Genomic DNA, 15,803 nt, shown 5'->3' on the forward strand with positions numbered 1-15,803 from the left:
GTGGTCCCCAATGACGATCGTGAGGCAGATGAGGGAAACTTCGGGCAGAGCCTCACACCCACATCCTGCAGTGAGTGGGGAGGGGGAGCTCAGCCCATGTTAGGAGTCTTTAAATGATTTAAAATAACTACTAATTTTAAATTTTAATAAAACTTTAGTGAAATTAATTAAAACGCCCATATAATTAAAATTTATATAATTTTAAAATATAATTTAATAATGCTTAATAATTTCTTTGATCTCTTGTTAATAAAATTTTGTTTCTAAAGTGGAGTGGGACAAAGGGATCTGAACAGAAAATCCTGAACAAGCTCAGTTCCAGAAAATCGGGGTTAAATGTGAAATGAGCAGCTCTGATTGGCCGCCCCAGCACAGCCCGCCCTTCCAGTCCCTCCCAGTCCATTCCCAGTCCCTCTCCAGCCCAGCCCAGCCCTCCCCTCTCTCTCCCAGTGCCCCCCAGCTGATCCCAGTGTGTCCCCGCTCTCTCTCTCTCTCTCTCTCTCCCCCAGTGCCCCCCAGCGTGTCCATCTCGCTGGTGCCCCCCTCGAGCTCCCAGCCCGGCCCCGGCCGCCTGCTCTGCTCCGTGATGGATTTCTACCCTGCTGCCATCCAGGTGAGGTGGTTCCAGGGCCAGCAGGAGCTCTCGGAGCACGTGGTGGCCACCAACGTGGTCCCCAACGGAGACTGGACCTACCAGCTCCTGGTGCTTCTGGGAATCTCCAAAAATCCCGGGAAAATGGGTTTAGGACCATCCAGACACCTAAAGTCCTGGAAAAAGGAGAATTCGACAACAGCCAACGCCCCAAAATGATGAAAAAGGGGGGAAAAAATCCTGAAAAAAAACCCCAAAAAATCAAAAATATCCACAAAAATCCCCCCCCCAAAAATTGAGATGGATTCCCCCCTTAATTTTCCAAAATTAAAAAAATTCCAGCGAACCCCAAATCCGGGACCCCTCCCACAACCCCTTCTTGGACCCCAAGAATTGGAGGCAGGGTCAGGGCCAGCAGCGGCAGCAGCCGGGGGAGGCTCCGCGCTCCGTCCATGGCTCTCCGGGCACACCGGGAAGGGTCGGTGCTGCTCCCAGGAACGCGGATCCAAACTGAGGGGACTGGGAACCGGGGAGCAGCACCCCGAAAAGCGCTCAGCCAATGGGAGAGAAGAGTTTATTGCGCGTCATGTGTTGCTGGGTAGAGGGTTTAAATATTCAGCTCTTTAAGAAATCCCGGCCAATCAGAGCGAAGAAAGTTTGTGACTCATTAGTTGCTGGGAAGAGGGTCTGGAAATCGGGCTCCCAAAGAAACCGGCCAATTAGAGAGCGCAAAAAACCAGCTCGGCCAATGAGAGCGAGCCCACAAACAAGCACAACAAATCAAAGCGCCGCCAAAAACCACGCCCGACCAATCAGGGAACGCGGCCCTCATGACCCCGCGCTGCTCCGGGCTGGCTCTCCCAGTTGAGCGCGGTTGGTTTGGGGTGGAGGTCGCTGACCATGGGGCGATGGGCGGCAGCCGGGGCCCTACTGTTGGCACTGGTGTTGCTGGGAGCCCCCCCGGCTGCGGGCGCGGAGCTCTCGGGTGAGCGGGGGGCGGGAGGCGCTGGGACAGGAGGGGGAGAAGGGGGAAAAGGGGGCGAAGGGGGGAGCCCGGAATGGAGGGGGAGGAGGAGGAGACCCCCCAAAGGGAGAGCGGGAGGGGCTGAGGGATGGGGGGAGGGGTGGGAGAGGGTGGGGAAGGGGGAAAAGGAGAGGGGGGGACCGCAAAACTGAGCGGGAGGGGGCCGGGGATTGGGGGATTCGTGGGAAAATGGGGAAATGGGACCCCAAAAGTGATTTGGGAGCTGTCGGAGGTGGGAGGGGAGAGGATGTGGAAGGGGAAATGGGGGAAGGGCGGCAAAGAGGAAGCGGCAGCGCGGTCAGGAGGGTCCCGTGTCGGCCGTGGGGCACAGGGGGTGCGGAGTGGGGATCCGCGGTGGGCCCCGGAGCTCTGCGGGGTGCTGGGTGGGGCACCCCCTGAGCTGTGTGCTGCACTCACAGGGGTGTTCCAGAACATGCATCAGTACGAGTGTCACTTCATTAACGGTACAGAGAAGGTGAGGTACGTGGCGAGGTACATCTACAACCGGGAGCAGTACCTGATGTTCGACAGCGACGTGGGGCACTATGTGGGGTTCACCCCCTATGGTGAGAAACATGCCCAGTACAGGAACAGCGACCCGGAATTCCTGGAGGACGCACGGACTGCAGTAGACACGTACTGCCGGCACAACTACCGGATTACCACCCCATTCAGCGTGGAGCGCCGAGGTGAGGGCGGGGCAGAGCGTGTCCCCTCGGGCCCTGCCCTGCCAGTGACCCTGGAGCCCCTCAAAGGTTCCCGGGGAATCGCCCCAGAGCCCTCAGCCCTCCTTGACCCACCCCACGTCCTCCTATCTCCTCCAGTTCCTCCCAGTCCCTCCTAGTGCCCCCCGCGCGTCCATTTCAGCGACGCGTAAAGCTGACGCTTCTCAGCCAATCAGATCGCGTCTCTCTCATGACTCGTCTGTTGTTAGGCAGATCCGCAGCGCCCAGTGCCCCGCGCTGGACTCGGCCTCCCAGTGTCGCGAACTTCATTCCCACTTCATCCCAGTGCCATCAAAATCCCTTCCAGTTGCACCCAGTCCCTCCAAGACCATCTCCAATTCCATCGCAGTCTATCCCAGTACATTCCCGTCCCTCCCCCGCCCAGCCCAGCCCAGCCCTCTCCCATCTGTCCCAGTGCCCCCCAGCTGATCCCAGTGTGTCCCCGCTCTCTCTCTCTCTCTCTCTCTCCCCCAGTGCCCCCCAACGTGTCCATCTCGCTGGTGCCCTCCTCGAGCTCCCAGCCCGGCCCCGGCCGCCTGCTCTGCTCCGTGATGGATTTCTACCCTGCTGCCATCCAGGTGAGGTGGTTCCAGGGCCAGCAGGAGCTCTCGGAGCACGTGGTGGCCACCGACGTGGTCCCCAACGGGGACTGGACCTACCAGCTGCTGGTGCTGCTGGAAACCCCGCCCCGGCGCGGGCTCACCTACAGCTGCCAGGTGGAGCACGTCAGCCTGGAGCAGCCCCTGAGCCGGCACTGGGGTACGGGGGAGCCCCTGGGGGCGCTGGCAGAGCCACTGGGCTGTGCTGGGAGCCACTGGGAGGGAGCTGGAGAGAGCCGGGCTGGGACTGGGAGAGGCCCTGGGGACTGGACAAGGGCTGGGAAGGGGTTTGGGGGAGGCTGGGGAGGGTGGGATGGGGTTGGGGGCTCCTGGTGGGCACTGGGAGGGAGTTTGGGGGTTCTGGGTGTGACTGGGAGGGAGTTTGGGGGTTCTGGGTGTGACTGGGAGGGAGTTTGGGGGCGCTGGGTGTGACTGGGAGGGAGTTTGGGGGCGCTGGGTGTGACTGGGAGGGATCGCAGTGAGTCCGGAGGGGCTGGAAGGAGATCGGCCATGGCAAAGCGGGGCTTGCCATGAGCTCGGTTGTGCTGGGCACAGACTGGGAGGGCTCTGGCTGAGTCCTGCTGGGGCTGCCAAGGGACTGCGAGAGGCTTTGGGGCTCCTGGGGCGCTGGGGGCAACTGGGAGGGGGCTGTGGGGTGCTGAGAGGGACGGGAGGGGCTTTGGTGGCTCCTGGCCAGGACAAAAAGGGATCGGGGGGAGGTTTCAGGGGCTCCTGGCTGGGCTGGAGGCCACAGGGAGGGCGCTGGGAGGGGCTGGGGGTGTCCCTGAGGGGTTTTGGGAGTGCTGAGCCCTGCGGACCCCCCAGAGATGCCGCCGGACGCCGCCCGCAGCAAGATGCTGACGGGCATCGGGGGCTTCGTCTTGGGCTTCGTCTTCCTGGCGCTGGGGCTCGGCTTCTACGTGCGCAAGAAGGTCAGGGCGGGTGCCGGGGGTGGCGTCCCGGCCGTGGCGGAGCGTGTGCGCTCCCGCCGGGGCCCCCAGCCCGGTGTCACCCCCTTTTCTCTGCCCACAGAGCTCCTGAGCCGGCGGCGGCCGCAGCCCCTCCCCGTGGGCTCGGGCCCGGCCGGGACCCCCCGGCTCCGTCCCCGCTCCGCTGATTTTGGGGGGGTCCCGTGTCCCCCCAGCCCCGCTGGCGCTCTGCCCCCGCCCAGTGCCTGCTCCCAGTGCTCCCAATAAAGCTTCCCAGTTGGCCCCGGGGCCGTTTATTGGGGGGCGATGGGGAGGGATTTGGGGGGGGCGGTGATGGGACGGATTTGGGCAAAGGGAGGGGGAAAAAGGGTGGGGGCTGGGCCCGGGGGGAGCGGGAGGAGGGGGAGGAGGAGGAGGAGGAGGAGGAGGAGGTGGAAGGGGCGGGGGACGTGAGAGAGAAGAGGGGAAGGAGGCGGGATGAGGAACGAGGACGAGCTGGAGGAGCGATTGAACCGGGGGAGGAGAGGCGGGAGGAAGAGGAGGGGGAGATGAAGAGAGGAGCAGAAACCAGAGAAGCAGCAGAGATCCTCCGGCCTTCACCGAGGTGTCCACGCGGGGAGCCAGGAAGATGTGGAGCCCCCAGCCAGGTGTGTTCCCAACGCGGGGGGCTCTGACCCTGGGGGTCACCCGGGATTATCCAGCGTGGATCCTCCAACGGGGGCTGGACCTGGAGCGGGGCACGGAGCTCATCCCGCACCGGGGCACGGCGGGATCCACGGGCATCGACCCTTCCCTCATCAAAGGACAGCTTTCAGTTACAGTGGTTAGGACAACTAGTTAGTTATGGTAGTTAGCACAGGTAGTTAGTTATGGGAGTTAGCACTGCTAGTTAGTTATGGTAGTTAGCACTGCTAGTTAGTTATGGTAGTTAGGACAGCCTGTTTGTTGTGAAAGTTTTTGAATACAAACTCTCTCAAACCTCAACTCCCCTGACGTGTCCCTTCCCTCTCCCGCTGTGACTCAGCTGCCCGGAGCAATGTGAGGGGAGAGCGGGCCCAGCCTGGCCCAGAGCTGAGCCCCAGCAGAGCCCTGGCAGAGCCCAGAGCAGCCTCGGCACCTGCAGAATCAGCCTGGAAGGAGGCGCTTGGAGCCTTCTCGGCTGCACCCGGCTCTTGGTTACAAACTGTGTGTGCTGGAAAATGCCACCGGCTCTGCAGGAGGGCAGAAGGGGCCCGGGGAAGGCCCAGGTGCTCCATGCAAGGGAAAAACCTGCCCTGGGTTTGTTATAAATAACTAGGTAGTGTTGGCTTTTGCTATTATGTATTGACTTCTGCAAAATATTCTTAATCACAACAATTTTGATAGAGTACAGTTTGTAATCACTTTTCACTGCTTTTGCTACAGTATAATTTGTCAGCTTTTTGTGGCCAATGCCCTGGCTCCTGTGTAGCTCATATCCTCAGAACATCATTTATGGATGATATTTGAGTTTGTGGACAGTGTGAAAAACATACATTATAGTTTTGGCTTTTGCAAAATATTCAAGTGGATGCCATGTGTTGTGCATTAGAATGTTAACTTTTGCAGAAGTAGCCGTAGTTGTGAAATAATAACTAATGCTTTTATTTTTGTAACTAACTGACAATAATAACTCAGAGATATTTGTGAAAGAGCTAATGTTCATTTAAAGTACTTGTGGAAATAGCTAAAAGTGTCTGCATGGTCAGATAACATTTAAGGAAGGGATGTGATGAGGCCCCTGCCACTGACCCTTCCACTGTCAATAACTGTCACCTGCTGAAACCACAGAACAGGGGCCCTTGTGAGGCAGTGACACACAACCCTCAAAACAGCAATCCACATTTCCTGCACGTGCTCTAAAAAGGCGAGTTGGGGGTCAAACCAACCTAAAGAATTCCTGGAACATGTAAACGAGTTCAAAGAAATGTTTGAATCTGTACAATCATTATGAATATGTATTTGAACAATACAATGGAGAAACTAGACAAGAAGAGTTGCTGTGGTTAACCGGTGTGCCTCTGGCCATTGCCAACACCCAGCGCTGTTACTGATTTGTCCCTGATTATTCCTTATTAAAGTTTCAAAAATTCTAAAGAGTGAGGCTCATTTCTCACAAAACCCAAGGTGCTCACCCCTTGTTCTTCCCCCAAAGCCAGGATTTGTCAATCCTAAACTTCGTCTGGATGGAGGAGAAGGAGGCTGCGAGGAAAAGGAAGATGCACTGGTGTGGAGGCCCATGGGAGTCTCAATCTCCCACCCATGGAGGACTGGTCCCCAATGAGAAGAATAGATTTCAAGGTTATGGTGAGAAGCTTGCTTCTCCCACAGATCTTTGCAGGCACATGCTGATTTATGGAAAGTTCTGTTACCCCATTGGCCTGTTGGCCTAATTACCCTAGTTCACCCCTATTACCCATCTCTGGTTAGTCCCTAGAATGTTCTCCCTCTCTGTCCCTCCATTGGCCCCAGTTTACTGCATTCCTCTGCCCCTGTTTCCCTATTAGCTGTCCCGACCCTTAACCCCTCCTTTGCCCCATTTCCCCCATATCCATTGGACCCTGACCCTCAGCTCCACCCTCACTACCCCATCTAAAAACCCCCCTGTGCCCTCAGCTTGCACCCTGTCTTTGTGCCTGGACCCTGTTCAGCTCTGTCCCCTGTTCCTGTACCAATAAACCCAGTTTGCTGAGATCATACCCAGACCCATCCTGCCGACTTTGTCAGCTTTATAAAGCAGCCGTGAGCTCCGGGCTCCTGAGTGCCGGACGCTCCAAGGGCCTCGGCAGCGCCAGGACGCTCCAGACTGGGACAGCCAGGCAGGGCAGGAGGAATCACTGCCCCTTTCCCCTCCCTGCTGCTCCATCTCCCAGCCCAGCATCGCTGCAGGACAGCCTCACTGCCAACGCCATCCTGCCAGGGATGGACTGGGGGGATCTCCTTCCCCTTCCCTCTGGCATGGAGGCAAATCCCATCTTCTCCTTCTCTGCCCTCCTTCCTCTCCTCATTCTGTCCTTCATCCATCCACGTTCCTTTCCCATCTCCTTCCTCCCTTGTTCCTTCTTGTTCCTTCCTCTCCTCCTGCCTTTTCCTTTTCCCTTCTCCCTGTCTCTTCCTCTCCTTGTCCTTCCTCCCCCAAGCACTGAGCTGCGGACAGAGACCAGGGAGAACAAATCCCTGCCACAGAACCTCGTGGAAGAGGCCATTTGGAACGGCTCCACGGCGCAGGAATCCAACGGGGAGGAAAAGCCCCAGAGATCCCACACGAGAAGGGGCTGCAAACCCAGCCCGGGGAACTGTGAGGAGGTAAAAGCTTCCCTGTGCCGGGAAGGGTGTGGGGAATGTGAGAAGAGCTTCAGGCAGAGCTCAGCCTGTTCCTGGTGCCTCCAAAAACGGCGGTGCCAGATGCAGAGATCATCCTACAGATCCATGAGGATGCAGAGATCCCCCCGTAGATCCATGGGGATGCAGAGATCCCCCCGCAGATCCATGGGGATGCAGAGATCCCCCCGCAGATCCATGGGGCTGCAGAGATCCCCCCGCAGATCCATGGGGATGCAGAGATCCCCCTGCAGCCCCCAGAGCAGCCACGCTGGAGCACGGGGATGCCTGAGAGGAGGCTGTGCCCCCGTGGCCAGAGGGGCCCCGCTGGAGCAGCCTGTCCTGGCAGGACTGACCCCGGGGCACAGTGACCCACGCTGCAGCACTTGGAGGGGGGCTGTGCCCCGTGGGATGGACTCAGCTTGGAGAAGTTCCTGGAGAAGTCTCCGGTGGGAGAGAGCCCAGGGTGCAGCAGGGGAACGACTCCTGTCCCTGAGCAGAGGGAGAAGCCCCGGGGCATGAAGTGAGCACGGCCCCATTCCCTGTCTCCGGCACTGCCGGGGTAGGAGGTGCAGCTGGAAGGAGGGAGGCGTGGGGGAAGGCTGGATTTAAGGCTCTTCACTTACTTCTCATTATCCTGCTCTGAGGTTTTGGAGTTTTCTGTCAGAAATACCTCCCCTCCCCCACTCATCCACAGGCGTTTGCGGCAGTTTTCCCTTTTGGGGGGAAATCAAAGCGATGCACTGATGCTCCTGATTAGGGGTAGGAGAAGTGAGGCTCCAGGGCTTCCCGCTGTGCCGGAGCCACCGAAGCCGCAGTGCCGGGAAAGCCGTGGCGGGAGGTGCGGAGAAGTTTGTTTGTGTTTTCAGCTCAATCCCCTCGGGCCCGGGCCCGTTCCAGGGCTGCTCCTCACCTCCGGCTCTGCCCTCACGCAGCCCTGGGCGCTCTGAGAGCGCGGGGCGAGGCTGTGCCTGGTGCAGAGCCCGCCCCTGGCTGCGATTGGCCGACGGTGCCGTCAGTCGCGGTTCTGGCGCGCTGATTGGTGGAAGCGAGGCGGGGCAGGCCCCGGTGGCGGCTTGAGGGCGGCCGTGGCTCGGCGGCGGCGCCATTGGCGGAGCGTGTGTGCGGGCCGGGGAGCGGCGACAGCGGCCGGAGCGCGGTGAGGCGGCGGCGGAGCTGGGAGGCGGCCGGAGCGCAGGTGGGAGCCGCGCTGGGTTGTGCGGGGGCTCGGGGCTGGCTGCGGGCCTCGGGGGCGGCAGGGGGCTCAGGCGGGTTCGTTGTGCCGTGTCCGGCGCGTGTTGCCGCTGGCGTGAGGGCGCTGCGGGAGCGGCTGCCCGCGGTCTCCTTGCGGCCGCTGCCTCGGCAGGAGCCGCTGCCGGAGCAGCGCTGGCTCGGCCCGGTTGCTGTGGCTGGGACAGAGGCGGCTGCCCCGTGCCCGGGGCTGTGCGGGGAAATTGACGTGGCCGGAGGTTTCTGTGCCCCGAGGAGACAGAGGAGTCCTGTACAAGTGACTTTATTGCTGAGCAGAGGGAGAGGCCGTGGGGCATTTGCCGTGCGCTCGCTGCCATTTCGCAGCCTCCTTTTTATCTTCATTTTCCCGGCTGTGTCTCCCTCTCCTTTTGCCCACTGGCTGAAGTACTTGGAAGGTTCAGACTTCGCGATCCGCCCGCTGCATGTCCTCGTTAATGTGCACCCCACTTTTGTAGAACAGCCGATATTCAGGGCTCTCTTAAGTCTTTGTTCTTCTGGAAGTTCAGGAATTTAGCGGGACTTTGTCTAAGCAGCAGTCCATGTTAATTAGGGACATTTACTGAAACTGATGGTTTCTCACTTCCTTATCTACGAGTCCCTGACCCAATCTCCAGGCAGATTCACTCAGTGAATTTTTTTTCTTTTTCTTTTCTCTTCCTTTTTTTTTTTTTTTTTTTTCTTTTTCTTTTTTCCTTTCTGAGTTTTCTTTGGTTTTGGGATTATTCTCAGTGCCCTCATTCCCTGTCCTTCTGTAGCCGTCTCTGGATCAGGAGGCCTGGCTGCCACCTGCATCCCCTCGCTCAGCTGCTGAATGAGCTGCACTCTCAAGGTGTGGAGCACGGTAAAAAGGTGAGAGTTGCTGTAGCACATCAGAGGAGAAACAGCATTCGTTTAACCCGTGGTCTGCCAGGGAACCACAAAACCATGTCCCATTCCCATCCTTTTCACGTTTGGATTGGTGCATGAGCTGTTTGTTTGTCTCCTTTGTTATCTGGTTCACCACTTTTCCTTTGCCATCTATTTGCCAAGACCAGTTGGAGTTGTTAAAAACGCCAATCACTTGTTTTCAAAATTTTAAAAGTTTAATAGAAATAAAATGGTTATAAAAATAGTAATACAATTAGAGTAATAATAATTTGGACAAATTGAATTAGGACAATATGAGACAATAAATACAAAGTGTTACGGACGTCCGGGTACCTTTTTCCGGGCAGCACGAGCCCGAAAAAGGACACCCGTTAACAAAGGATTAACCCTTAAAAACCATAGCCTGTTGCATATTCATACACTTCATACATGATGCATAAATTCCATTCAAACACAGGATTCTGTCTGGTCATCGGCAACTTCTTCCTCCAAATCCTAACAGCGCCTTCGAGGCGGGAAGAAGTTGGTTTCTTCTGATAAGAGGGCCATAAATTCTTCTTCTCTGAAAGATTTAGGTGTCCTGTGGCTGCTATCTCGCTGCGAGTCCTTTCTTTTTAAAAAAGTATCCTACATAGCATCGTTTCTATTTTAATAATTTTTATAACTTAAAACTATAGCTAACACAGTACTTAAGAAAACTAATACAGCATTACTTTCTAACACAACACATATAATATTCATTTCAATATTTGCGAAAAGCCAATCATAAAATACATGCATTTTTCACAGAGTCATTTGATTTTCCGCAAATTCCTCCTTTTTCTGCTAACAGATGATCTGATCCCATCCCATGGTGAAATGTTGTGTTCCTCATTTCAGTGGATTGCTCAGCAGGAAGGTCAGGAGCTGGAGCTGTCTGGTTGGTTGTTCCGAGGGCAGCTTGTAATCTAATGATGCCATTGAAATGAGGAATGGGTTCTGTGGCTCCTGATATGAATTGGTTCGGGTTCCCAGGGGCTGGTCCATGGTGTTGTAGGATTTGTTCTGGTGGCCGTTCATCTTTTCCCCATTTTTGTCCGCTCTCTCCAGCCAGGGCTGCATCAATTGACTGCTTTTCTCTAATTAAATCATCAAATACTTGGATTCCCAACTGATTTCCCTGAATTTTTGGTAGCAAAAAATCCCCAGTGCCCTAATATACCCTGTATATAACATAGACAGTGACAGCAGATATTGGAGTGGGCAGAGGGATGATTCCCCCCCATTTATTTATAGTGAAGTTTTCCCAACATTCTCCATTTGCTGTTTCCCTGTGCAGCTTCACCCGTTTCTGTTGCAGGGTCAGATATCCTCACCCTGGGCTCTGCCTTGAGCTGTGCAAATTCCATCAGTGCAAGCAGGCAGAGCTTGGGCTGAGGGGCAGAGGGAATCAGCCCAATTCCAGCAGTGTTCATTTGCATTTCTAAAGCTCCTCTGCAGGCTGACTAAAACCAAAACTTCTCTTCCAGGGCAGTAATCTGATGACTCCCCTGTTCCTTTCTCACCCACCCTCCCTTGCTTTTTTTTGATGCTCTTTTTTTTTTCCCCCTTTTTTAACCGTATTCTGTTAACTGTTTATGAGTTAAAGCGTCGCATTTAAACCTCTTCTAGTTTTTCAAAATGCATCCTAAAGGTGAGCATGGAGAAACCCAGACCAAAATTGTGCCATCACTAAGAGACACGCACACACATACCCAAAAAGCCTCTACTTCTCCTAAGAATAAAAATTGATTCTGACACCCCTGACCCAAACCTTACTGACCAGAAGGATTATTAAGAAAAAAACATTCTAATGTTGTAATCTTGTCACCAAAAGGGTGGGAAGAGCCAAAACTCTCCAACATTTCCAGTTTTAGAGAGTCAAGGCATTACTTGATTCTGGCCAGGATGTGCAACAGAAATCCTTTCACCCACACATAGTCCGGTTGTGCAGGGAGAATTGTTCAGTGACACGTGAGTTTTACCAGATTTTTCCTAAACTTTTTACCATCCAAAACCCATAGAAATCTACTGGTTTATTGTTCATTGCTTCCATGTTGTGTAGGTTTTTAGTATTTGGTTTCCTGTTGGACCCGGATTTCTTCCCCTCTGCTGTGAATTCGGTCCACACTCGTGGATTTCCTTCTCAGCCTTTTCCAGACCAGGTGTCTCCAGCTGTGCCGGGGGCAGTGTCTGGGGTAGCTGTTGGTTGCTGTTTGCTGCAGGGCGTTGATGTTTTGTTGCTGGTCGTTATCTCTGTGGGTGTCTTTTGGGCTATTCCCAGTCTGTTGAGATGTTAAACTCATCTCCATTGAGTGGTGTAACAGCCCTTAAATAAAACCTTTAAAATTCCTTTCCCCAAGGCAAAGGCAAACCAAGCCTGAGCAGAGAAAGAAGATTGAAAAGAACCAAAATGGGTGCATTTTGCAGCAATGCAGTCGCAGTCAGCCCAGAGTGTGGGTGTGAGTGAGCCCCAGAGTGGAATTGTGCCGTGGTGCTCCCCAGCAGCTGTGGCAGTGCAGGCCCAGCCAGCGCTGAAGCTGCAGCAGTGGCAGCAAGGCTTGGCCGCAGTGGCTGGAGATGCCAGAGGAGGGTGGCCAGGATTTCCGAGGGTTTGAGCAGAGGATCTGTGGGCAGGCCCAGGGGCTTGGGCCGCTGTGGAGCCCTGGCTGCTGCTGCGTTGCCTTCAGGGCAGGCTCAGGGGCGGCTGCCATGGTCCTGCTGCAGGCGGGAAGTGCAAATCTCCGGGGCTTCAGAGCCCCTGAGGCCAGGCTGAGGGGTCCCCCCGTGTTCAGCTGTGCTGGCGGCTGTTTCTGGCCTCAGGGACACTTGGCATGGGCCCCTTGGCCACCAGTGGTGCTGCTTTGCACTCCTTAGGCAGGAGCCGATGTCCTGGCTGGGTGTTGGCAACAGCAAAGTGCCAGGGCAGGCTCTGTGCCAGCCCAGCTTCCTGTGGGAGAATCTACCTTGATCTCTGATCCAGTGGTGTCTGAAGCAGTCAGAATTGCTTTTGGCCCCCTGTTAGGTGCCATGGTGTCAGCAGAAGATATTGAAGCCTTCCTGCCCAGGGCATTTCAGTGCCAGGCTCTTAGAAGCACCCAGAGCTCCTTGGGTTGAGCTGAGCATGGGGCGGTGACCTGCGCTTTGTCTGATTCCCCTTCCTTAATAACAGCCTGTCTTGTAGCTCTTTTCCCTTCTGCTGCCCTTGCAGAGCCATCCACAAACACATTTTGTCCCTCAGACCAGGGAATGTCCCATCAATCTCTCCCAGCCTGGGTCTGGAGCTCTGTCCCTTGAGTGCAGTCCTGGGTTCCTTGCCAGCCCCTCTCCAGGCTGTTCAAACAGGAGGCTGGGTTAAACCCTTGCCCTGTCCTCAGTTCTGAATCCTCCTGTGCCATTGAACAAGTTTCATACTGTAATAACCGAGCCCTGCTCATCCATTTAGAGGCTCTTTTGGTTGTCAAAGCTTTAACTTGCTGCCAGACTTGAACTCCAGGAGATCCTCCTGTTGTCATCAGTTTTCAGCCTCAGCTCCCACGGAAGCTGTGGCTGCAGAATTCTGCAGACAATGAGGCTGCTCTCTGGCCACTGGGTTAAACATTTTAGCACAAGAATTCCTTTGGCAAGACCCTGTTTAACATCCACCTATAATTCAGATTCTTTTACCCTGTCTGGAAGGGCCAGGGCAGCCGCCTCAGTTAATCTTCATTTTAACACTTGAAAATTCTGTGTTTCCTCCTCCTGTCCATACATCCAGTTTGTTGACTGGCAGGATAGGAGTGTTACAGGGAGACACCCCTGGCTCCAAAAGCCCTGCCTTCTACAGGGACTCAATACCAGGCTGTGAGCCCTTCCTTCCCTCCCCTGGAACAGGGTATTGCTTGTCCTGGTTGCTTTGAAGTAATTTGTAGAGGCTCCATATCTAATTTTCCCTCTTTCCCTGGGGCTGCCCACACTTCTGGGTTCAGTTCAGCATAGGCCTGGCCAGACATTTGACTCAGAGGTACAACAGAACTGGCCTCTGTATCACCTTTTATAATATTAATTTGTGTTCTGAGTTTAGAGATCCAATCCCTTCCCAGTAAATCATGATAACAATTAGGAGCAAATAAAAATTCATGCATTTCAAACCCATCTCCCACAAGTGCTAACAGTGGTTGAATAAAACCATGCATCTTTCCCACTTATCTCATGAATAATCCAAGACTTTTTTGGGTCGAAGATTCAGAGTGCATTGAGAGGCTCCTGTGTCCATCAGAAAATGCCTCCTCTCAATGCAGACCCACCTGAATGTTCTCAAGGGCTCCAGTGTGGAGGGTCCCTGGTGTGATGGGAGCTGTGACAGCCCTGCCAATCCATGTCCATCAAGGGGTGGACTTGCTGGTCCTGAGGGTGCTGCTGTCTGTGCTTGCAGTGTCCTTGTGCCCTGCAGCTGGAGCCCTGATTCCTTGCCAGGGGCTGTTTGGGTGGGCTGTCCCCTGCCGAGGAGGGCAATGCCTCTGCCGGGTGCTTGTGGCCGAGCCCGTGCCCTGGGTGCTGGGGCCCCCTTGGGCCCTGGGGTTGATCCCTCAGGGGCTGTAGGAGCTCTGCCCTGGCCTTTGCCTTCAGCTTGGCCTTTTGCTGCTCCCTTCTTGCATTCACCTGCTGGGCCTTTGTGCCCAAGTGCTGCAGGGCCTTCTTCTGCCCCTCCTGCAGCCCCCCTCAGTGTCTGTGGGTGCTCATCCTCTGAAAGCTGCTGAGCTTTCTGTAAAATCATTTGTATCTCCAGTAACCCTAACAAAATCCTTAAAAGACAATCTCCATGCTAAAATGTATAATCCACGTTTCCCAGATGTTCCTTGCTCCTCGTCCCTGTGCTCAGGGTGCCCTCCCCAGCCCGTATCCCAGAGCCGGTCCCTGTCCTGCCGCAGTGTCCAAAGGCGCCCCCCGGCGGGCAGGGCCGGCAGCTCCACGGGGCCGGGCAGCCGGGGCGTCCCGCAGCCTCCTGGGGGCCGGGGGCCACTGCCGGCCCTGCCCGGGGCTGGTGGGGTCAGGCAGCGCCCGGCGCTGAGCCCCGGCTGCCCCACAGCCCCGGCCCGGCCCCGCAGCTCCCCCAGGCCCCCAGCCCGTGCTCCCGGTCCCGCACCTCTGCGCCCGGTGCTGCCGCTGCCCCCCACAGAGAAACCCCCTGAAACCCTGACCTCCTTGTTTTCCTCTCCTGGAAACCGGGGATGCAAATGATCAGCTGGCAAATGTTGAGGATAAGACCCTGCTGAAAAACATCCCAGTCCTCAGTATTTTTCTCTTCCTTCTCTTTCCATCATCCTTTTCCTTCCCACAAAGATTCCTTCTGCAGCTTTTTGCCTTAAGCATATTGCTGCACACTCCCCCTCACCCAGTCCCTTTGCAGCACACCAACACCATCCATGCCCTGTTGTCTCAATCCTTTCTCCACTTCTCTTATTGCTCCCCTGGGTGTCCAAGTTCTTAATTACCTCTGGGTGAATGTGCAAACTCCCTCAACCTTCTCCCAAGGGACCCTTCAGAGATATTTTGGGATCATCATCCCTTTGGCACAGGACCCCTTCCTGGCTTTCCCTTTTCTAGCCTCCATGTGTGCCCTGCCATGTTCACTCCCCAAAGATCCCAGTGCACTCACTGATGAGATTTTCAGTGCTCTCTCCCTGCTGACTCTTCAGAGCCCCCCCTGATGTGTCACTCGTCTGTCTCCTGGTCACTCTCAGGTACCCAATCAGTCCCCGGTGCTGCCGCCCCCAAGGGGGCCGATCACCCAAACTGGGTGAGGCACCTTCAGCTGCACTCACTGCCCGCCGCCCCGGATGGTGGAAGGAATTCCAGACGAGTCCCAAGGTGTGTGGAAAAATTGACATCTTCAGAGATTCTGTCCACAAAGCAGACAGAGGAGTCCTGTAAAAGTAATTACATTCCTAAAAAAATGGGAATGGCCATGAGACATTTCCCACGGGGTCTGTCCAGTTCTTGGAGGACACAGCTGCCTTTTCATCCTAATTTTCCTGGCCACATCTCCCTTTCCCTTTCTGCATTGGCTGTAGTGCTTGAGAAGTACAGACTTCCCAATCCACCTACCACATACCCCCTTGATATGCTCCCACTTTTAAATAGCGAACGATATTCATGACTCTGTGAAGTCTTTGTTCTTCTCGAAGTTCATGAATTTGGCAGGACCTTGGCTGAGCAGCAGTCTGTGTCATCAATTAAGAACATTTTCTGAAACTGATGGCTTCTCCTGTCACTTTCTTGTGTCCAAGTCCCTGGCCCTATCTTTAATCAGATTCACAGCATCTGTTTGTAAAGACACTTTCCTCTTCCTTTCATGGGGGTTTCCCCGTTTGTGGGACATCCCCCCTGGAGCTGTGTGTCCCCCCCTTGCTGCAGCCCCAGCCCTCAGGCAGCGCTCAGCCAATCAGAGCACGCGGCTCTGATGACTCAGCAGTTGCC

At 55.3% G+C, this 15,803-nt stretch overlaps 4 protein-coding genes and 1 pseudogene across 4 annotated transcripts in view; 4 read left to right on the forward strand and 1 right to left on the reverse strand.

Annotated features, from left to right (window-relative positions):
• The window catches only part of LOC139604951 (zinc finger protein 436-like), a 325,479-nt gene that overhangs the window by 89,089 nt on the left and 220,587 nt on the right, over positions 1-15,803 (reverse strand). The window lies entirely within an intron of this gene.
• The window catches only part of LOC139604920 (zinc finger protein 436-like), a 179,117-nt gene that overhangs the window by 83,535 nt on the left and 79,779 nt on the right, over positions 1-15,803 (forward strand). The gene's annotated exons all lie outside the window — the stretch shown is intronic.
• On the forward strand, positions 1,470-4,030 carry LOC139604963 (class II histocompatibility antigen, B-L beta chain-like). Its single transcript, XM_071456311.1, has 5 exons — positions 1,470-1,577; positions 2,036-2,305; positions 2,816-3,100; positions 3,766-3,872; positions 3,973-4,030. Exons 1-5 carry the CDS (start codon positions 1,493-1,495, stop codon positions 3,979-3,981), a joined length of 756 nt encoding a protein of 251 aa, XP_071312412.1. The 5' UTR covers positions 1,470-1,492; the 3' UTR covers positions 3,982-4,030.
• The window catches only part of LOC139604960 (zinc finger protein 436-like), a 126,936-nt gene continuing 119,403 nt past the window's right edge, over positions 8,271-15,803 (forward strand). Inside the window, exon 1 of the mRNA XM_071456305.1 lies at positions 8,271-8,367. The gene's annotated coding sequence lies outside the window, so the exon portion shown is untranslated. The remainder of the gene's footprint in view (positions 8,368-15,803) is intronic.
• The window catches only part of LOC139604946 (zinc finger protein 135-like), a 46,665-nt pseudogene continuing 39,160 nt past the window's right edge, over positions 8,299-15,803 (forward strand).

This window comes from Agelaius tricolor, unplaced genomic scaffold, assembly GCF_023055355.1.
Source record: "Agelaius tricolor isolate 1412-34295 unplaced genomic scaffold, bAgeTri1.0.p SCAF_57, whole genome shotgun sequence".
Classification (NCBI taxonomy): Eukaryota; Metazoa; Chordata; class Aves; order Passeriformes; family Icteridae; genus Agelaius; species Agelaius tricolor.

What these genes read in the sequence shown, in the direction of transcription:
- LOC139604963 (XM_071456311.1), top strand. Translation starts at nt 1,493, where the DNA reads ATGGGGCGATGGGCGGCAGCCGGGGCCCTACTGTTGGCACTGGTGTTG. An exon ending in TGCGGGCGCGGAGCTCTCGG is followed by an intron (nt 1,578 to 2,035) that starts GTGAGCGGGGGG and finishes CTGCACTCACAG; the next exon opens with GGGTGTTCCAGAACATGCAT. An exon ending in GCCCCTGAGCCGGCACTGGG is followed by an intron (nt 3,101 to 3,765) that starts GTACGGGGGAGC and finishes CGGACCCCCCAG; the next exon opens with AGATGCCGCCGGACGCCGCC.